Source organism: Nansenia antarctica (genome assembly GCF_963989245.1).
Source record: "Nansenia antarctica genome assembly, chromosome: 8".
Taxonomy (NCBI): domain Eukaryota; kingdom Metazoa; phylum Chordata; class Actinopteri; order Argentiniformes; family Microstomatidae; genus Nansenia; species Nansenia antarctica.
Genome location: NC_137678.1, coordinates 24,428,990 through 24,452,124, shown reverse-complemented (window position 1 = coordinate 24,452,124; position 23,135 = coordinate 24,428,990). Strand labels below are relative to the sequence as shown.

Below are 23,135 nucleotides of genomic sequence, written 5' to 3'. Positions count from 1 at the left end.
GGTAATGAAAAAAAAACGTCTGGCGGACATTTAGGTGCTGATGAGAATCAACAACAATTCAGAACCAAAAAAATAAAACGAAAATAAAGAAAACGACAAGCAACACTCATCCACAAACACAACAAAACAAAACAAAACAAAGGCTCAGTCCTCAGTGAATTAAAAGTCTAAGAGTGTACGTGTCCTCTTCATCATCGTCGTCATCATCGTTATCATCATCATCACATTCAGTAACACACAGCTGCTTCCGGGTGAAAGTTATTACCTACTACATTTAAGGCCAACTGTCGGAAACGAAAGTACACTTAAGTGCCGGCTAAAGCAGTTCAAGTTAAAAGAGTCCCAAATGGGATATATATACGTGGGTTGGGTCCAAAAACACAGTATTTATTAGCCCTACAACATGGGAGTGATCTAAGGGGGGGTAGACGAGGGCGAATCCTTGAGGAAGCAGACAGAGGGAGGGGGGGACGACCGACCGACCGACCGACAGACACACCCTCAGGACACCTCGATGATCTCCATGCTGCCAGAGAAACTAGACTGGCTGCCCCCGACTTTCCCCAGTTCTTCCCGCGAGCGCGACGTCATTTCCAACACCCCGTCGCCGAACTCCATCTGGCAGCTCCGTCTCTTCAGCTGCTTCTCGAAGGTGCTCTCCTCGTGCCAGCTACGCCGCGAGTCCCCCCGGTCGCCCCCGCTCCTCTGCCGGCCCCTCCTCTGCACCGCCTCGAAGCCCTGGCTGCAGCTGTACGCCGCGAAGCCCCCGCCTCCGCCTCCGCTGGCGCCGCCCAGGATGGCCGAGGTGGAGTAGAAGCGCGTGGACTCGGAGGAGAGGTACCATCCACCGCCCGCCAGCGAGGAGGCGGTGGCGGACAGGTGGGTGACGGGGCCCAGCAGGATGTCCGAGTGCCAGCCCTTCAAGGCGCCCCCCGCCCCGCCCCCCGTCCCCCCACCGCCGGGCTTGGCCAGGTGCTGCTGGCTCCGGGACAGGCCGAACAGGAAGCTGGCGGCGGTGTGGGGGGGGCTCTCCTCCATGCTGCCGCTCCTGTGCATCTGGTGGTGGTGGTGGTGGGGACAGGGTGGCGGCGGCGGCGGTGGAGGCGGGTGGGCGGCTTTGGCTGTTTGGCTGCCGCCGTGTTGCAGCTTGGTGGTACTGGTAGTGGTGGTGGAGGTGGTGTTAGAGGAGGTGCCGCCGCTGCTGTTGGAGGCTGCTGGAGGGGGGGGGGCCAGGGCCAGGGCGGGGAGGGCGGGGCCGTCCTCCTGCTCCTTGTCGGGGCTCTGCTCCGGGGTGGACTGCTCCGACACCTCCTCCACGGGGGAGAACTGGCAGGGCTTGCTGGCCGGCTCTTTGAAGGCGGACGGTTTGTAGTAGGACTCCTGGGTGTCCCCCGGGCCGCCCGGGTGGTGGTGAGGGACGAAGGCGCGCAAGAGGGGGGCGTTGTTGTTGCTGCTGCTGCCGCCGACAACGCCACATCCCGGCTCCCCGTAGGACTTGATGTCCAGGGAGAAGGAGCGTTTCAGCCGGGCGGCCGTGTCCTCGGGGCCCTCGGGGCCCAGCTGGAGGCTGCAGAGCGCCTGGGCCAGGAGCTGCTGCTCCTCCGGGACGCCGGCCAGGACGCAGGGCAGGGTCAGGGGCTCCAACAGGGCCGGGTCAGGGAGACCCGGGGACTCCTGCTGGGTGGTGGCAGGGGGCTCCTGGCGGGCACCGCCACTGTCCCCCTCCTGCCCCTGCCCCTGCCCCTGCCCAGCGGGAGGCTCACTAGCCTGCTCCCACGGATGAAGGCCTTTCAGCAGCTTGGGTCCGTGGTGGTTCTCGGCTCCCTGAGGAGACTTGATCTTCTTCTCGAAATCCAGAAGCTGCCCGAGGAAGTTGAAGTTGGGGGAGATGGTGGGGCGTTTCTCCTTCACAAACCTGCAGAAACACACACACACACACACACACACACACACACAACACACAACATCATTGGTGAGGCTGTTTGTCGTACGGTAGGTCCTCATTAGCGCGCCTCATCAGTCCAGCTATAATTGCCAGTGACACTGAGGACAGTGTAATTAGGCGGTCGTCAGAGGGTGGGGGGGTTCACGAGACTGTCAGAGCAGTCACAACCTAGAGAGAGGAGGGGAACCAATCATCAAAGAGAGGGCACTTCTCTACATCCACTCCATGTACAGACTGTACTGTACAGTGTATGTACATCTTTTTAATATTGCTTTTAAATTACTAAATAATTAAATGATGATTATATAATGATTGGAGCACTTTGAGCTGCAACGTTTGCAGGAAAAGCGCTATACAAATAAAAGTTATTATTATTATTATTATTATTATTATTATTATTATTACACTGCAAAGAGTAAATCTAAGTGAGATGAAATATCAAGGCAATATATGTTTTTTCTTGTCCAACTGTACTAGTTTTAAGATATCTTTTTTCTTTAAAAAAAAATCGTGAAATTTTCCTCTTCTGTTGGCAGATAATTTTGCTTATTTTAAGTATACATATAAAATATATATATAATATAATTCTATTCTCAAACCCAAGGACACAGAATTCATAGACAGACAGTCAGACAGACAGAACAGAAAAACAAAGACAACAAGAGTGTCAAAACTAGACTAGGGGCCAAAGGCCTTAGAGAACAGGTGGGTTTTGAGGGCTGATTTGATGGTGTCCAGGGTAGGGGCATTGCGGATCACTGTAGGGAGAGAGTTCCAGAGGGTGGGAGCTGCCACACTGAAAGCTCTGCCCTCGTAGGTTGGTGCGGGGGGTGGAGAGTAGGCCCATGCCTAGGGACCGCAGGTTCCGGGAAGGGGTGTGTTGACAGAGAAGGCCAGTGTATTTACCTGTACGCCTCATCCAGGGTCATGTCAGAGTATCTACCTGTAGGCCTCATGTCAGTGTATCTACCTGTATGTCTCATGTCAGTGTATCTACCTGTATGTCTCATGTCAGTGTATCTACCTGTAGGCCTCATGTCAGTGTATCTACCTGTAGGCCTCATGTCAGTGTATCTACCTGTAGGCCTCATGTCAGTGTATCTACCTGTAGGCCTCATGTCAGTGTATCTACCTGTAGGCCTCATGTCAGTGTATCTACCTGTATGTCTCATGTCAGTGTATCTACCTGTAGGCCTCATGTCAGTGTATCTACCTGTAGGCCTCATCCAGGGACATGTCCATCCTCTTCATGATGTAGGCGATAGCGATAGTGGCCGATCGGGAAATGCCGGCGAGGCAGTGGACCAGGACACGAGCATCCGAGGCTTTCGCTTTCTCTGAAAAACACAATCACATGGAATTATAGTCAGAGAGAGAGAGAGAGGGGGGGGGGGGGGAGGGGAGGGGGGGGTTACATTCCTCTTCTGTTTTTTGTTTTTTTACAAGGCTACTGAGAATATTTCGTCTTACGTAACACTGCAGAACTTTCTTTAGCCATTTACTCACTACCTTTCACAGACAAACATCTTGAAATCCATATTTTGAAGCAGGTTTTTCCTTCCGTCACTTAAAACAATCACTGGTGTGTTTGTCAGTTTGTTTTTGTACTGTATTTTACACTGTTTGAAATGTTTTTTTGTTTTTGTTTTCTGAGTGGGGCAGTCCCACTCATATTTTTCTTTTTATTGGGATAGAGACAGTAGAGATTTGACAGGAAGGATGGGTGAGAGAGAGAGAGAAGGGATGACATGCAGGATATGTCCACAGCCGGAATCGAACCCGGGAACCCTGCGGTTACATGGTTGCCGCTTAGTGCATTACGCCACCAAGCGCCCCACTGTTTGAAATGTTAAGCTGCTACTGTGGATCTTGGCCAGGGCTGCCTTGAAGAGCTCTGTATCCCAATGGGATGAACAAATAATACACAGAAAATAAATTGCGACAAAATAATACTGTTTAGCTGACCTATGAACTCCACAGATCTGTCCAGCCAGGGCAGGATCTTCTCACAGAAGCTGTCGTTGACGGGCACGCGCAGGAAGTGCGACTCGGGGATGAAGTCGGGCTTGGGGCAGGTGTTACTGGCGTTGAGGACGTAGGAGATGTCGTTCTGCTGCATCAGATCCTGAGAGGATAAAGAGGATGTTTATTGATCTGAGAGGATCACTGAAATATCAACACATCGGCCGTCACGTTATCCAATATCGGACAATACGGTATCACATCAACCATGAATGTTAAGACAAAGCGACAATATGACTAGTCTATATACTAGTCTGTAACCCATATGAAGACACCTAAACCCCCTAGCAACCCACCCTAGCATAACCTTCATTTAATAGAATATCGGTGTCCTTTGACATGGGGCAGGCAAGGAGATTCTGATTCTGATTCTGTCTCTGGTAGTTTCAGCTCACTGTACCTTGTTGAGCACATCGCGCTGGCAACCCAGGTAGAGGTGGGGCAGGATGCGGGTGGGCCCCACGTTGGCCACAGGCAGGAAGGGCTGAGAGATGCAGGAGGGCACCAGTGGGGACTTGCCTTCACACAGGCCGGGGAACTGGTGGGAAAACTCTGCAAAACCACCTGCCACAAAAAAAAAAAACTGCCATCAAACAATCATCAGAAGACTGTTTTTTTTCCTTGATTCGTTTCAAAGCGACCGGAGGTGGTTATTGTTGTCCTAATCCACGATTCCGTCTTCCTCTCTGAGTGGGTTTGCTTAAGGCTTCGTTGGGCTTTAGTGCTTTTTCAAGGATAAGTCTAGGTGGGTGAAATTAAAGGAAATTGAAGGTTTCTGTTCCTGTCGCACACAGAGGCAGACACACAGACACAGAGACAGACACAGACAGACAGACAGAGACAAAGACAGACAAAGACAGACACAGACAGACAGACAGACAACGACAGACACAAACAGATACACACAGACACACAGACAGACAGAGACACACACACACACACGACAGACCAAAGACAAGACACAGACACACACCGAAACAGATACGCAGAGCCCTTCAACTGCTATTTTGGACTCATAATCCAGTCACGTGCTGCTCAGAGTATGATCACCTGATTACCGTGGAAATGAGAGGAGCATGTTTACACAGAGCAATCAGCAACAGTTGGTGGATGTTGATTGAAGATATGCTAAACCTGTCCGGCAACTGTTCTTTCTTCTATCCGGCGTGTTATCATTTTGTCTCTGCGGTTTGTCTTTGCACACGCTAGTCTTTTCTAGCGTAAGGTATGTGAATGTTATGCTTGTTTCCGTGACTTGTTGGCATTCTTGCCAGGTCACTCTTCGCAACAGAGGTTTCAAATCTCACGGGGTCTTCTCGAAGGATAAATAAATCAAACTCTCACCCCAACCCAAACTACTGGGGTTCAAACCTTTCTTATCTCATGGATACCCACCTGGCCTCAGCTCAGATAAAAGGGGAAGGAAAGCCTAAACATGACCTCAACTCACACGGCCTCCAGGAACCAGTGACAGCTTTTGGTTCCTTTGAACACAACAATACGTCCTGCAACTGCCACCTGCAACTGTCATGCAGAGTCCTCCTAGCTCCTGTTGCCTGGCAACCCCTCGGTCTCCGGCTCTCTCCAGCCGGTCCCCCCCTTCGAGTCGGGTCATCAAGGAAGATTTGATGAAGAGAAGTTCTCACCCCCAACCCCCCCCCCCCCCCCCTCATACACACACACATTCACCCCAGCTCAAATAACAGCAATATTTCTCTGCCACACTTTTTACAGCAGTCCCTAAAACACCTTTCTAAAAAACTTGACTATATCATAACAACAGCAACAACAACAACAACAACAACAACAACCGTTGGACTTCATGCGTATGTAATTATCATCTTATTCCTAAATTCACTATGTAACAACATAAAACAACAGATTGTCATTTGAGTAATTACAGTATTACTACTTAGACATAAGCAGCAACATTAGTTACTGGTTTGGGACTCAAAGGGCCCTGCTGTGAGCCTGTGACACACCCTATTGTACCGTGTGTGTTTCATATCCATCATGACAGCCACTTGGCAGAGCTGCTGGGTAGATGACTGTGCATATTTTGTTTCAGTTCAGTGACATTTCACTGTGTTGTTGTACCGTGTCAGAAGAGCGACTGTGGAAGTTCTGTCACTTCTGCCCACCGACAGGTGATTATATAACCACTGATGGAAATGGTAAATGGGCTGACTTATACAGCGACTTATTCCAAAGCGCTTTACAATGACCTCGCATTCACCCATTCACACACCAATAGCAGCAAGCTACCATACAAGGTGCCGGCCCGCTCAATGGGAGCAATTTGGGGTTCAGTGTCTTGCCCAAGGACATCTCGACATGTGGCCAGCCGGGGTTCGAACCGCCGATCTGCCGACGTTGCAGATCGTTAGACGCCGGCTCTACCTCCTGCGCCACAGCCGCCCATGATGTCATTCTGGAGCCGTCAAACATAAACCCTCTAACCTTAAAGCCTTTTTGGGAGGGATTCCAAATCCTTCTTTATTTCTACAGGACGAAGCGCCTTTTTAGACAACACAATATCCCATGACCGAACAGAGATCCTATTTTAAAGAGCAATGAGAAGTTCCTGTTGAGGAAATGATCATTAAAACAGGAACAATATCAAAACACACCCTCATCATAACGTTTGAGGTCGCAACCGCAGAAAGAACGCGGCTTCGTTTCACTTCACCAAAGGTTCATTTAAGTACAGAGCAAAGCTTAAGGCCAATGCACACGGCGTGCGATTTTTGTCGCCGGACAAAATTCGATTTTGAAGTTTGAATTGAAGTCTATGAGAAAATCTCATCCCAATGCACACGGCCCCGATTTTAATCGCACCGCGAAAATTCGATTCCATTCGTTTTGAATGGGACAAAGCACACGGCGGCCGATTTTTGTCGCACTGTCAAATTTTGTAAAAGTTTGTGGTGCGACGGATTATTGCATCACAATGGGACAATTGGGAAAACTTCAACTGGTCTATCTAAATTAATTGAGTCACTCATAACGGGGAGAGAGACTGGAGCATACATTTTACACGCGTCTTTCGGTCATAGACAGCTAGCTTGCTGAGCATCAACTAATTTTCCATAACGTAAAAAGGAGGCGGTTGGTTGTGGGTCTACGAGATTCTGCAGTCTCACAATGAAATGAGAGTTCAACTTGGTCAACAGTTGAGGCTTTAGTGTACAGGAGGACCGCTCCAGACAACTTACTTCAGGTTGAACAGACAGGAGTTTGACGTGGATCTGGGAGAGATTGGAGCCGTCGTCTCCAAGATGCCAACCACATTGCGAGAGTATAAAATATGTGCTTTAAGGAGGGTATTGTAGTGCCAAAAAACGAGAGTCATAGGCGGAGCGGAGACATTTCGGAGCTAGCATCAAAACACTAGTCTATTACGGTACTGTACTGTTATAAACTGTTTAATAACAGCTTCCAATACAAACGGAACCAAATTAATTGTAACAGTAGTTTGAAAAACATTAGTGTAACATACATAATACATACATGCAATTTCAAATTACAAATATAGTGTTGTCGGGGCTTGACATTAAGCTTTTTCAGTTAACTTATCTATAACTTTGCATACCTGCATTCTTATGAATATGTTGGTTTTGTTTATACGTGCTTTAGGGAGGGTATTAAGTTATTTAACATGATGGCATATATTTACATGTGAATAAAATATTACTAAAAAGGTATTATCATTGTTGTTATTTGTATTTTGTACTGTGCAGCCAAAAAGGCTATCGTAACTCTTTTAGCAAGTAACGTTATTTATACTTATAATATATACTATACTATATATATTATATTAGTTTACTCAAATATCTACGATAGTGTTTTTGGCTGCTCGGGGTTGCCAGATTTCTAGCACGACTGAATGACCAGCCAAATTGTACACACGTTGTATAGACACTGTCCACTGAAAACCGGACATCTGGCAACCCAAAATTAATATTTACTGTACTGTACGTACGTTGTTAAGTAAAATGCATTATATATGTCCTCAGTTGCATATATTGTGTTTATCCTATGCCCAGGTTAATGAGGGGATGCAGTGCTGTTGTTGTACCACTGGGGGGCGCTGCATAAGACTGCAGGCTTGTGTGTTGTTAATATTGTAGCGAACGGGAACTTGGTAGTGTAACTCGCCCCATGGGGGGGTCGAACCCCGATCTCCCGCATAACCGCGCTAACCACAACACCAAGAGAGTTAACTCCCTTGGTGGAGCTGCTAACGGGCCTCGGGGGGGATCAGTGAAATCAGTGTAGCGGCACTCCCCATGCGGGGATCGAACCCCGGTCTCCCGCATAACCGCCGGCCGCGCTAACCACAATACCAAGGGAGTTAACTCCCTTAGTGGAGCTGCAAACGGACCTCATACAGGTTCGTTACAATATTATGTTGATGAGTTGATGCACTTGCAGGCCTGCCAATAGTCCTTGGGCCAAACCATTTTTCATTACCAAATTCTGGGCAAATTCTAGATGTTTTTTTTTATTCCTATACATCCCTATATTATGTTTTGATATGATAGACCTTTTGGTTTGGCAGCTTATTAGTGGTTATCACCTCTTAAATGTATGGAGTGCTTTTCTTCAAAACCGGAGTTTTGACAGAAAAAGTCCCCTGCCATATCTTGCTCCACTTCGCATGATTCGCGCGTAGCTGTGCTGTGGTTGTGATAGAGACATGAGCCCTTTCATGTTCTTTATGCGCCTGAGTCTCCTAAACACGTAGAGACCAACCCCGAGTCCATCAGAGATTCCTACGATGAGCTATGGTAACTTTCCCGCACCTACCCCCTACCGGTGAATGCCTAACTTTTGCAGTTTTCCGGAGGTATTGTGCGGTAGGTGCGGGAAAGTTACCATAGCTCAGCGTATGAAGTTCTGGTCGACTCGGGGTTGGTCTCTACGTATTTAGGAGACTCAGGCGCATTAAGAACATCTGGGCCCATTTCTCTATCACAAGCACAGCCCGAACTACGTGCGACTCACGCGAAGGGGAGCAAAAATATGGCAGAGGACCTTTTGATGGGTAAAACATTTTACCTAATAGATATCACCATGAACCTTCCCCAATTGATTACTTACACTGATACAATCGTTTTTTGTATTACAAGTTTTCAGAAATGTTCTGTTTAAATATGCAAATGATGCATTATCTACTTAAAATATGAGTTAATTTGCATATCTTTAAAGAACATTGGGACGACAGATTGGATAAAGACAGTAATTAATTACTATACATCCCTAGAGTATTATTTGATGTGATAGACCTTGTTGGACTTTGTTGTTGGTAGTTTAATACCTTATCCCCTCTTAAAGTATGGACTGCTGTCGTTTAAAATGTGTGTTAGCCTACGTTCTGTACGGGAGTGGACCCGAATGCAGGACACTGAGGCGGAGGCAGATGAAAGGTCAAACCCATGGACAGTTACATTTATTTAGCCCACAAGGCAGTGAAAGCTGTAGGTGTATGGAGTCCGGTGGTAGGTGTGGTCCAAAATTGGGAGATGTTTTCTGATTTCTGCCGCCCTCAACAAAGTTCTCCATGAGTCCAGGTTTTGGGGTGACACCAGGTTTGAGTGTGAGTCATCAACAGAGCAGTGGATGATGCTGTCCATGATCAGAGCAGTGGATGATGCTGTCCATGATCAGAGCAGTGGATGATGCTGTCCATGATCAGAGCAGTGGATGATGCTGTCCATGATCAGAGCAGTGGATGATGCTGTCCATCATCAGAGCAGTGGATGATGCTGTCCATGCCGCTTTCTTGGCAGGTTGCTGCTGCATTCACCTGAAGTTGGATCCATCATTAGACTTACACTTACTGCTGATGATGTGGGTCTCTGAAATAGAGGAATACATCTAGTTTGACATTAAATTACCAACCTTATTCTAAACTAAAATATTGTCAGGGTGCAGTAATTGGGGCAGATCTCATTACAACTTAGAGGGGCTACAAACAAGGAATCTTCTGTAAATGTAATGTAAATTAAGTTACATTAATATTACTACAATATAAAACCCTGTCTCAAGCCTGGGTACACAACAGGCTACTTTGCTAGTTTAGCTAGCTAACTAAAGTGTTATTAACTATAAATAATAATAATAATGCATTTTATTTGTATTGCACTTTTCATTCAAAAGAATATCAGAGTGCTACAGAGTCAAAAAAACAAAAACATAATAAGTTAAAAACATAGTAAAAAACACAAAATAAATCACAAGAATGAACACAGTTCAACAGTCAAAGGCCTGTCTTAAAATAGTCCAGGCTCTGTACTGCCCTTAGCTGGCTAGGAAGGCTGTTCCACAGGCTCTGTACTGCCCTTAGCTGGCTAGGAAGGCTGTTCCACAGGCTCTGTACTGCCCTTAGCTGGCTAGGAAGGCTGTTCCACAGGCTCTGTACTGCCCTTAGCTGGCTAGGAAGGCTGTTCCACAGGCACGGCGCAGCCGAACAGAAGGCTCGGTGTTACAAGGGGGGTCAGCGAAGAGGACTCCCTATCGCCTCTACTGGTCGAAGAGCGACAGTGCTCCAGCCCTGGACTAATTATCTGATGATTGTTGTCACCTGTGAGTGTTTGTCTGTGTATATAGGTGTGTCCCATTTCCTTGTTCCCTTGTCAGTCGATCACTTGTGTTATCCCGTTTGGAATGCTTCAGTATCCTGTGTACGTATTACCACTTCACGTATCCGTTACCCGGAACGTAATTGAACTTTGACTTTGTTTGCTGGTTTGCAACCTTGTACCTCTTTTGGAGCCCTTTGCTCAAACTTTAGTTTCCGTGCACTTTATTATTGACCGCAGTGCCTTAGTTATTATTGCCTACGTGCTGAGCCCTACTGCTCCCCTTTTTGTTGTTCCATCTAAAAGTTTATGTTTGTACCTGCGAACCATACGTCTCAGTAAAGAGAATCTTTATTTTATTATATCTCCGTCTCATTCTTTACTTACACCGCACCTGGATCCGACACTATTGTATACATACAGAACCTTTAGCGAAACGTAACAGATCGACTGACCACTATGGATCCAGCGGATGTAGTGCACCTTCGCACCGTACTGGCCACCCAAGGTGCCATGCTGACCCAGCATGAGCGTCTCCTCAGTGAGCTGAGTGAACATCTCCGCCAGCTGTCCCTCACCGTCCAGAGCCTGGTGGACCGCCAGGACAATGCTGAACTGGTCGCCGCCGCAGCCAACGCCGCAGCAGCCCTACCTCCACTACTGGTCCCTACACCTCCGCCTACACCTCGTGAGCCTCGCCTTCCACCTCCAGAGAGGTACGATGGACGTCCAGAGGGCTGCCGAGAGTTCATCACACAGTGCACCTTAGTGTTCAACCTACAGCCGGCCTCCTTTCCCACCGAGCAGTCCCGGGTGGCCTATATCACCACTCTGCTAACGGGGCGTGCCCTGTCCTGGGCGACGGCAGAGTGGGAGAGGGGGACTGCGATATGTGCCAGTTCCCAGCTCTTCATAGCAGAGCTGCGGAAAGTCTTCGATCACACCCGGGTACTCTCTACCTACGAGGCAGGCAGGAGACTCACCGCCTGTCGACAGGGTCATCGCACGGTGGCGGACTATTCCGTGGAGTTCCGCACCCTGGCCAGAGAGACCGGGTGGGAGGAGCGCGCTGTGGTCGTCCTGTATGCTCAGGGGCTCTCGGAGGTCATGAAGGACGAGTTGTCCTTCCGAGAGCTGCCTGAGCAGCTGGACGACTTAGTCGACCTCTCTCGGCGGGTGGATAATAGACGCCGGGAGCGGGACCGCGAGAGAGGCTCGGCTAGGGGCGCGCCCTCCCACCTAACGCCGGGTGTGAAACCACCCAGTGGCTTCATGGAGGAGCCCACCTACGATGAGCCAATGCAGTTAGGAGCGGCACGCCTTTCCCAGACCGAGCGACAGCGGCGTCAGAGAGAGGGGCGCTGTCTGTATTGCGGGCGGGCTGGACACCTAGTCGCTACGTGCCCGGAGAAGCCGGGAAACGGGAGGGCTCGCTAATGTCGGGAGGGGCATTGGTGAGCCATGAATCACCTTCCGCAATGGGCGATCACCGGACTTTTTTGGGGGTAACGTTAGAGGGGGGACGCCGCATACGACGGGTGTGGGCGTTGGTGGACTCGGGGGCGGCGGGGAACCTTATGGACACGGGCTTAGCCCACGAGTGGGGACTAGCTCTCAAGGACCTTCCCGTTCCGTTACCGGTCCGCGCCCTGGACGGCCGGCCTCTGGGGACCGGCTTCATTACCCAGTGCACACCACCTATTCGTATCCAGGTGGAGCGAGGACAGTGGGAGCTGATCCAGTTTTTTATTATTGAGTCTCCTGACTGTCCTCTGGTCCTGGGGCACCCCTGGCTGGCGGTGCACAACCACAACATTAACTGGTCCACGGGGCGAATCACCAACCCTCCCAGAACCCCACTCCATTTCCCAGTCTCGTTGCCAACCCCATTCCCAGTCCCTTCCCACTCCCTAGCTACAGCCCCTAGACCCTTTTCCACGCTAGCGGCGGGGTCTACAGACATTCCAGAGACTCCGGCCGTAGTGGGCGTTCCCCAGGTCTATTGGGATCTGGGGGAGGTTTTTAGTAAACAGCGGGCTAGGGAACGACCCCCCCACAGGGCTTACGACTGTGCCATCGACCTCCTGCCCGGCACCACGCCCCCTCGGGGGAGATTGTTCTCCCTCTCCGGTCCTGAGACCCTGGCCATGAAGGAGTACATCGACGACGCACTCGCCGCGGGCCACATTCGCCCTTCCACCTCCCCGGCGGGTGCAGGGTTTTTCTTTGTGGCCAAGAAGGACGGGGGGCAGCGGCCGTGCATCGACCGACTATAGGGGGTTAAACAACGTCACGGTGAAAAACAGATACCCCCTTCCGTTGATGACGACGGCCTTTGAGTCCTTGCAGGGGGCCCGGGTCTTCACTAAGCTGGACTTACGAAACGCGTACAACTTAGTGAGGATCCGGGAGGGGGACGAGTGGAAAACAGCCTTTAACACCCCCAGAGGACATTACGAGTACTTGGTAATGCCGTTCGGCCTTGCCAACGCGCCGGCGGTATTTCAAGCGCTTGTTAACGATGTCCTACGAGACCTCCTCGACCACTCGGTGTTCGTCTAACTAGACGACATCTTAATTTTTTCCAAGGACCTAGCCCAACACCGAATACATGTGCGGCAGGTGCTCGAACGCCTTCTCCATCACAAACTTTTTGTCAAAGTAGAAAAGTGCGAGTTCCATGTGGACACTGTCTCCTTTCTGGGCTTCGTGGTGGACAAGGGGAATTTACTCATGGATCCCGGAAAGGTCAGTGCGGTGTTGGACTGGCCCCGACCCTCCTCTCTCAAGCAATTACAACGCTTTTTGGGTTTCGCAAACTTTTATAGGAGGTTCATTCGCGGGTTTAGCGCCTTAGCGGCCCCGTTGACAGCCCTCACCCAGACTAGCCTACGCTCCTTTTTTTGGTCCCCGGAGGCGGACACCGCTTTCACGGCATTAAAACAGCGCTTCACCTCAGCGCCCATCCTGGTGCACCCGGACCCGTCCCTACCCTTTGTTGTGGAGGTGGATGCCTCGGACATTGCGGTAGGGGCGGTTTTGTCACAGCGCTGCGCCAAGGACAATAAGACTCACCCCTGTGCCTTTTTTTCTCGCAGGCTGTCCGCGCCGGAGCGCAACTACGACGTGGGGAACCGCGAGTTGCTGGCCATCAAACTCGCGCTGGAGGAATGGAGGCACTGGTTGGAGGGGGCCGCTCACCCTTTTATAGTTTGGACGGACCACAAGAACCTGGCCTATATCCAGGGGGCCAAACGCCTCAACTCCCGACAGGCCAGGTGGGCGTTATTCTTCACCAGGTTCCAGTTCACGATCTCCTATCGACCGGGCTCTAAGAACACCAAGCCCGATGCACTGTCGAGGCAGTTCGATCCTGTGGACCTGGTGGAGAGTACGGATTCGATCGTCCCCACTGGCCTGGTCGTCGCCCCCGTGTCCTGGGGAATCGACAGGGTAGTGAGGACAGCGCTGAGGCGGGAGCCTGACCCGGGCGGGGGTCCGCCGGGGAGGCTTTACGTTCCGAGGACTGCGCGCGCACGACTGCTGCAGTGGGCGCACGCCTCCTCCCTCACCAGTCACCCAGGGGCCACCAGGACATTGGACTTCATACGAAGGAGGTTCTGGTGGCCCACAGCGGAGGGGGACACGCGTGCGTTTGTGGCAGCCTGTGCCCTATGCGCGCGCAGTAAAGCCTCCCGGCAACGGCCGCCGGGACTCCTACACCCCCTGTCCATCCCCAAACGTCCCTGGTCGCACATAGCCCTCGATTTTATATCGGGTCTACCCCCATCTGATGGGTTCACCACCATACTCGTGGTGGTAGACCGATTCTCTAAGGCGGCGCACTTCATCCCCCTCCCCAAACTCCCCACGGCCCAAGAGATGGCGGAGCTAGTAGTCCAGCACGTCTTCCGGGTGCACGGACTACCCCTGGACATGGTATCCGACCGGGGTCCTCAATTCGCCTCCAGGTTCTGGAAGGCATTCGCCACCAGCCTTGGCGCCTCCGTCAGCCTCTCCTCCGGGTTCCACCCCCAATCCAATGGGCAGACGGAGCGCGTCAACCAGGACCTGGAGGGGGTCTTGAGGTGCTACGTCTCCAGCAATCCGGCGACATGGAACCGGCGGCTGGCGTGGGCTGAATACGCCCACAACACCCTCCTCTGCTCCTCCACTGGCCTCTCCCCTTTCCAATGCCAGTACGGGTATCAGCCCCCCCTTTTCCCTGAGCAGGAGGAGGAGGCAGCTGTACCATCGGTCCAAGCCCATGTCAGCCGCTGTCGCCGTACCTGGAGGCGGGTAAGGGCGGCGCTTGTGCGGGCTTCGGACAGGTCCCAACGCCAGGCCAACCGCAGGCGCCGTCCGGCCCCGGTCTTCCGTCCTGGTCAGAGGGTCTGGCTGTCTACCCGGGATCTCCCCCTCCGGGTGGAGTCACGCAAGTTGGCTCCTCGCTTCGTGGGGCCGTTTAAGGTGGTGCGGCGGGTCAATGCCGTGGCCTACAGACTGCTACTCCCACCCTCCATGCGAGTTCACCCCACCTTCCATGTTTCACTCCTCAAGCCCGTTGTTTTCTCCCCCATGGCCCCTCCACCCCGCCCCGCCCCCCTGCCCCGTCTCATTGATGGACAACCTGCCTACACGGTTAACAGGATTATTGACTGCCGGAAGGTGGGGAGGTCCCTCCAATTCCTGGTGGACTGGGAGGGTTATGGGCCTGAGGAGCGTACCTGGGTGCCTCGGCGGGATATTCTAGATCCGAGCCTCATCACGGACTTTCGCCGGCTCCATCCCGAGGCACCCGGGTGAACTTCTGGTGCCGTTCGTCAGGGGGGGGCACTGTTACAAGGGGGGTCAGCGAAGAGGACTCCCTATCGCCTCTACTGGTCGAAGAGCGACAGTGCTCCAGCCCTGGACTAATTATCTGATGATTGTTGTCACCTGTGAGTGTTTGTCTGTGTATATAGGTGTGTCCCATTTCCTTGTTCCCTTGTCAGTCGATCACTTGTGTTATCCCGTTTGGAATGCTTCAGTATCCTGTGTACGTATTACCACTTCACGTATCCGTTACCCGGAACGTAATTGAACTTTGACTTTGTTTGCTGGTTTGCAACCTTGTACCTCTTTTGGAGCCCTTTGCTCAAACTTTAGTTTCCGTGCACTTTATTATTGACCGCAGTGCCTTAGTTATTATTGCCTACGTGCTGAGCCCTACTGCTCCCCTTTTTGTTGTTCCATCTAAAAGTTTATGTTTGTACCTGCGAACCATACGTCTCAGTAAAGAGAATCTTTATTTTATTATATCTCCGTCTCATTCTTTACTTACACCGCACCTGGATCCGACACTATTGTATACATACAGAACCTTTAGCGAAACGTAACAGCTCGGTCCCCCATGGTGCGGAGCCTGGTATTGGTGACCTGGAAGAGCAAGCTGTTTGAAGACCTGAGGGTGCGGGTGGAGGTTTGTGGAGTGATGAGTTCTTGTAGATAGGGAGGTGCGTGTCCGTTGATGCATTTGTGGGTGAGAAGAAGGACTTTGTAGTCAACCCTGAATGAGACAGGGAGCCAGTGTAGTGAGTGTAGAACGGGGGTTATGTGCTTGTATTTGCGGACTCTCATCAGGATCCTGGCAGCGCTATTCTGGATGTACGGCAGCTTCTGTATGCTTTTGCCAGGAATCCTGTAGAATCTTCTTGTCGGTAATTAGATGTTATGGATCGATCTATCGAGGATTTCGTGATCTTAAATGCGTTGTGTCATCTCAGAATAGATCAGGTGCGCAGCATACACGATTTGACAAGAAAATAGAATGTTCAACACGGGTCGGAATCTCTGTACTTGATTTATTAAGACAGTCAGCGAATGGTTCATCAGCACAGTACCACAGCATCCGGCATTCCACGACCATTCCACGACATTCAACGACATTCAACGACATCATTAAGACATACAGACAGGCTTAAATACTCTCTCGACCACCCTGTCTGTGCCCTGGCGCCTAACCCCCAAGGTCTTTAAGATAACAACCTCTCGACTCTGCATATTGTGGCGTTATTGCTACCCCTGAAGAGCAGGCTGACCTGGAAGGAACAGAATGTGTGTGTCTGAGTGACCTGAGAATAGAGTATGTGTGTGTGTGTGTGTGGGTCTGTGTCATGTGTGTGTCTGACAGACAGAAGCATAAATGTTGCTAAGATCTAACAATCCCGATGAAGAGCGCATTGCAGTAGTCCAGTCTTGAGAAGAAAAAGGCATGGACAAGTTCTCTGCATCTGACAGGGTAAGAGTGGGACGGAGTTTGGAAATATTTCTGAGATGATAGAAGGAGGTTTTGCACAGGTGTTTTATATGGTCACTGAAGGTCAGGTGAGGGTCAAACCTAACCCACATATTTGAGACTGAGGAGGAGAAGGGGATGACTTGGCCCTCGAAGGTGAGCTGTGATATGGGCGAAGACTGAACCTGGTGTGGGGTGCCAACAAGAAGAGCTTCGGATTTGTTACTGTTTAACTGAAGGAAGTTGTTGTTCATCCATGCCTTTATCTCCTCAAGACAGGTGGTGAGACATGACATGGCTGCAGAGGGGCTTGGGGCAGTTTTAATGTAGAGCTGTGTGTCATCAGCATAACAATGGAAAGACATCCCATATCTGGTGATGACACGACCGAGGGGGAGCATGTAGGTGATGAAGAGGATGGGGCCGAGAACCGACCCCTGTGGAACACCACAGGTGACAGGGAGAAGTCTGGACTTGCATCCTCCCAGTGAGACGTATTCAGTCCTGCCAGAGAGATAGGACTGAAACCACTTCAGTGCAGAGCCTGAGAGTCCAATGGTGGTGTGGAGGCGCTCTAGGAGGATAGTGTGATCCACCGTGTCAAATGCTGCTGTCAGGTCCAGGAGGATGTCATCAGCAGTTCATTCGTCACCCTTAGCATAGCCGTTTCTGTACTGTGGGCTGAGCGAAAGCCTGACTGAAATCTTTCAAACAGGTTGTTGTGTTTGAGGTGATCCTGGAGTTGGGAAGCAACTTCCTTCACTAGCACCTTGGACAGGAAGGCAAGGTTGGAGATAGGCAAACTCCCAGGCGAGGGGTTGGTAGCAGAGGGAGACAGAGAGGAAGAGCTGGGCATCAGAGAGCGAATGTTGTTGACCTTGGATCTGAAAAAGTCAATGAAGCTGTTACATCGCTGCTCTGTAGCCTCAGTAGTGGGAGATGGTTGTGGCTTCAGGAGATGATTTATGGTGGAAAAAACTAGCTAGCTAGTTATAATAATAATAATAATAATAACTTGCATTTATACAGCGTCTTTCAGGGAACCCAAGGTCGCTTAGTTATCTAACTAGCTAGATATACATTACCATTAACTCTAAACTAGCTTGCTAGCTAAAGTTACCTGAGGTAACTTACCTCTAAATATGGATCTGGCTGGGGCTAAGTTAATTTATTTGAGGAGGTAAACACACACTTTATTTGTTTTAAGCACTTTGAACAAATTACTTACCAACAAGGCATCTGCCTATGGTCCTAGCGGTCACCAGCAACTAGACTCACTAACTGAACATGAAACTACAGAGATGTGTGAAACCTGGATATAAACAAAACCTTCAAAAAGGGTTTAGGCAAGGCAAGTTTATTTGTATTGCACATTTCATACGACAAGGACAATTCAAAGTGCTTTACTACATTATATAAAGACAATACAGTAAGAGGAGTATAGTAAGATTTTTATTTTATTTTATGTTATGTTATGTATTGTATGTTTTATTATCCATATTCTAAAGGCTTGCTTAGATTAGTTTTAGATCTTTTTTTACCGATTAGATTTATATTCTGGAAAGTTATGGAAATATGTTAAGTAGATAATGTATAATTTGTATATTTAAACATAAAAATTGAGAAAACAATAAATGTACCCATCCATGGGTTTGACCTTTCATCTGCCTCAGTGTCCTGCATTCGGGTCCACAAAAAAAATAAGTGCCCTGCCATATTTTGCTCCCCTTCGCGTGAGTCGCACGTAGCTCTGGCTGTGCTTGTGATAGACACATGAGCCAGATGTTCTTTATGCGCCTGAGTCTCCTAAATACGTAGAGACCAACCCAGAGTCGTTCATAACTTCCTACGCTGAGCTATGGTAACTTTCCCGCACCTACCGCACAATACCTCCGGAAAACCACAAAAATTAGGCATTCACCGGTAGGGGGTAGGTGCGGGAAAGTTACCATAGCTCAGCGTAGGAATCTCTGATCGACTCGGGGTTGGTCTCTACGTGTTTAGGAGACTCAGGCGCATAAAGAACATGAAAGGGCTCATGTCTCTATCACAACCACAGCACAGCTACGCGCAGGCCCGGGGTGGCTAATCGGGAGGATCTGGAGTTTTCCCGGTGGGCCGGTCTGGTTTTGGGCCGGTCTGGGCCGGTGTTCAGTCGTGGTAGTACTTGCAAGCCGATACCGTTCTGGACGGCTGGGCCGGTACCATTCTGGGCCGATGCCATATAAATAGGGTGACCAGATGTCCCGCTTTGCGCGGCCACGGGGCCAGTGTCCATCGCGCCGCAACAAAGTGCCGCAACCAAGCGCCGATGTGTTCAGTTGCAGAAGAACGTCCAGAATCTATGGAACGTCTTCAGCCTATCAGGAAACAGCATTAATGTTCCCATGGCAACGGCCCCACGTGGATATAGGGAGCTGGCTGAATGTGCTAACCACCCGCTGACTCAAAGGGCTCGTAAAGTGAAACTGTGTCAACAATATCTAGTTTTCGTATTTTTTCAACACCAACTTGAAGTTTTAAAGTACCCACTCGATATAATAAACAACAGTTTAATGGATTCACTGTTCTCCTTTTGCCGTAGGCTACTGAACATACTGGTAAGGGACCACTTTACTTGTAAACATACTTTTGTTTTAGGACGTGTTCAAAATCAAGGACTGTGTGTTCATCTGTTTATGTGTGTTTAGCATGTTCATAGCATGTTGTGTGATGTTATAAAAACGTATTTCGACGTTCGTAGCGATGTACCACTGTTAGCCGCTAGCTGTTAACAGCATTTGTTGCTGCAGCAGAGTGATTTTTCTCCCAGTCAGTCTCTGTCTGAGGTGTACCAACATTCAAATACTCGTGTCGTCATCAGATTTTTTCCGATTTCAATGTATGACACATCATTTGAAAGCTTACAATCTGTAGTTTCAGGCTATGTAAAACACTGAAAAATTACTTGGGCAATTGGTTTATCCTTTGACCAGCTGGTATCACTGTCATTGTCTGAATGAGTGCAGAGTTAGCCTTGACAGCTATGTCAATGCATTTGTGTTGCAAATGGGAGGCAAATTAGCTAGATAGATAGCCTACATAGTCAATCATCTACAGGCCTAACACTGTCAGGCTACTTTTCTTTATTAATATACTAAATTGATACTTCACTTTCTGCTCCATACAGATACTTTATTGTGAGGTTCACATTCAAATAAAATATATTTGTTATATATTTGTTAAGTTTTTATCTGCATAGTCTATTATTGGATGCTGCTGAATAAACAGAATAGGAAACAGAATGGAAATGCATATATATATTTTAAATTGGATAGACATAGCTCTCAACTCGGCCAGGGGGGGCGGATGCTACCAGGGGCACCTTAAGTTCGGTCCGGGCCTGTTGAGAGGGTGTCCCACATTGTCCCACACAAACATACTCCTTGTCCCACATTTGGTTTGTTGGGACCTGGTTACCCTAGTGGTGTCCAGCAAGGGATTGCTGCTATCACAGTAGAAGGCACAGGTGAGCTGTTGTACCAGCGTGGGAACAATGAAGCAAACACATGACATAGCATCCTGTAAATGTAGAGAAGACTGTAGAGAACAGTGAGTCCGCTATTACAGACTAAAATACCAAGGTTGTAATTACATGATTTTAATATACTGTAATCGGTTGTGAACTAAAGTGGGCCGGTCTGAGGCATGAAACTCCAGAGCTAAAAATGAATCCCACTCCGACCCTGGCTACGCGCGAATCATACGAAGGGGAGCAAGATATGGCAGGGGCCTTTTTCTGTCAAAACTCCGGTTTTAAAGAAAAGCACTCCATACCTTTAAGGGGTGATAACCACTAATAAGCTGCCAAACCAAAAGGTCTATCATATCAAAACATAATCTAGGGATGTATAGGAATAAAAAAATCACATCTAGAATTTGCCCACCCAGATGGTAATGACATTTTCAATTTTGGGGTTTGGCCCAAGGACTACAAGTTTCACCAAAAGTTTGGAGTGAGATTTTCTGGCGTGGAGCGACCCAAAACTGTGCGCGTTTTGGCAGCGGCGGCCTCTCTCTCCCACCCAATTATTTGTGCTAGTTTCCTGCAATTTTACATGTTGTTCATAATAAACCAGCACAAGAAATGAAAATAATTAACATTTTATAAAACAAGAAAAAAATTCAGGCAATATATCATATTTATGAAATCTTAATAAACAAATACAGTAGCCTACAGACTCTAAAAGAAAATTGGGCCCCATCAACAGGACTCAGCCCTTTGGTCAGCAGCAGAAAGACCCTTGGTCATCATCTTATACATTGCTCATAGATGGCTATCATGTTATACAGTACATACCAGGGTTTTTCATTTGAGGGACCCCCAATTCTTGTATTTGTATTGTAAATTGTAATTATTATTAATTATTATTATTATTATTATTAATGTACCTGGTTATGTTACAGTAGAGAAACAAAAAACAGTTACCAAAACTGAGTATTTACTAGCTAAGATTGGCAAAAGATTGGCGTGGTGCAACCGAAATTAGTAAACAACTAGTTTGAAACTAGCTAGTAACAACTAGGGGTTTAGTAACTACTAAATGCCTGCATTTAGTAATGACTTACGCCAAACCAGTCCAGTTGGCTACCAGATACGATGTTGTAATGTATGCACATATTTTGCTACCACGGTTGCCAGACGGAATTGACAATGTCCAGCCCAACCGGTCTAAAAGCTGCCGAATCCACCCGTCCAGTGTGACCAAAAGTAGCCCAATCTGGCAACACTGCTTGCTATGTTCTTGCAGCTCGCGTGAACACAGGTTCTTCCATCAGCGCTCGCCTGCCGCTTCGATTGCAGACTCAAGTGCGTGCAGAAAGATGCCACGAAACTCATGTCCGGTAGCTTTCTTTCAAGGAATTTCAAAAATAAAAGTCCCGTAAAACAATTGTTATTTCTCGCCGTGAGAAATAGAGGTGCGGCGTGAGAGCGTGAGAACTGGTTGAAATGCGTGAGTCTCACGGCGATTGCGTGAGACTTGGCAGCTCTGCACTTGTCCGAGTTGTTGTCTACCATTCTAAGTTAGCTCGGCTGAGCGAAAGAGTTTTATTCCTTTTGGTGAGGAGAAAATAAAACCATGCCCGAGGGCAAAACAGTTCATCGTCTCCGATATTGATTCTCCCCGAGTGCAACGTAGGTGGAAGCTGCCATCATAAACGTTAACATACGTGTATGTAATTTACCGGTAACCTGAATGGATGAAATGGATGACGAAAAGCTCATAACTTGTCAACCTGACATCTTCAATTGTGGATGGAGCAATCATCTATTTTAACGGTTTGACAGTCAAGGGCAAGATATGAACATCACCATCAGCCAGCCACTACACCTATATAGCCCACAGCTGCAACTATACACATTACTAGCTATACGAATTACTGCATGCATGATTTATTTCCGTGTCATGCCACATAGCTACACGGCCCATCTCACATACAAGACGCCTATATTACATAATAATAACAATCGAGCATGTAGGCACAATATTGTAGCGTGAACGCAGGAACATTCGTCAGCCAGACAGACTTACATATTGAGCCTCATCGGTTGGACGCAGTGCACAGCTCAGACCCCACGGGGGGGTCTCAAATACCCGGCGAGTTACGTGCCCTTTTAATTATTTACTATTCAGCCAATATGTCCAATGTTTGTCTTATTTATAGGCCTATGATTATTTGAAAGAGATTAATTTGTACTACTGTATATTTATGATGATTAATTGAGATGCATGATCAGTTGTGGAAGTTGAGTCCTAGGGGCGAATAGCTAGATGTTGGACTGTCTCCGTCCTCCGAATCTATGTCTGCCTGATCATCGCCCATAATAAAAAAAAGTGGCTTTTATAATACACCTTTCTGGCTGTGTGTTTTGTGCGCTCTCTCTCCTGACATTTTACCAATACCCCTAAATCAGGGGACCCACATATTTTATCACAATATGTCCAGTTGTATCTTGTAGAAATTGTGGAAGCAAGGCAAGCAATATTGGTAGAGCCTATTGTAATCAGCCTGCCTGGTCCGACTACGTAACAATAAAGTAACAATTGAGAATGGAATGTTGTGGTGCGACAAAATCGCATCGCACGCCGTGTGCATTAGGATGAGATTTTCTCATAGACTTCAATGGTGTGAGTTGAAAATCGAATTTTGCGGTGCGACAAAATCGCATCGCACGAAAATCAATGACACATCGCTAGTCAACTAACACAGCTTGTTTTGTGGGCTTGCCAACAATGTAAAGTAGTGTTATAGTTAACTAGGTAGC

At 48.7% G+C, this 23,135-nt stretch overlaps 1 protein-coding gene across 1 annotated transcript in view; it reads right to left on the bottom strand.

The window, feature by feature from the left end:
- Positions 1-421: 421 nt before the first annotated feature.
- dusp16 (dual specificity phosphatase 16) overlaps positions 422-23,135 on the bottom strand; it is a gene marked incomplete at its 5' end in the record, with an annotated part of 29,768 nt that continues 7,054 nt past the window's right edge. Inside the window, 4 exons of the mRNA XM_080538216.1 lie at positions 422-1,915; positions 3,159-3,282; positions 3,911-4,070; positions 4,368-4,531. Coding sequence (XP_080394342.1) covers positions 502-1,915; positions 3,159-3,282; positions 3,911-4,070; positions 4,368-4,531 — 1,862 coding nt within the window. The 3' untranslated portion in view covers positions 422-501. The remainder of the gene's footprint in view (positions 1,916-3,158; positions 3,283-3,910; positions 4,071-4,367; positions 4,532-23,135) is intronic.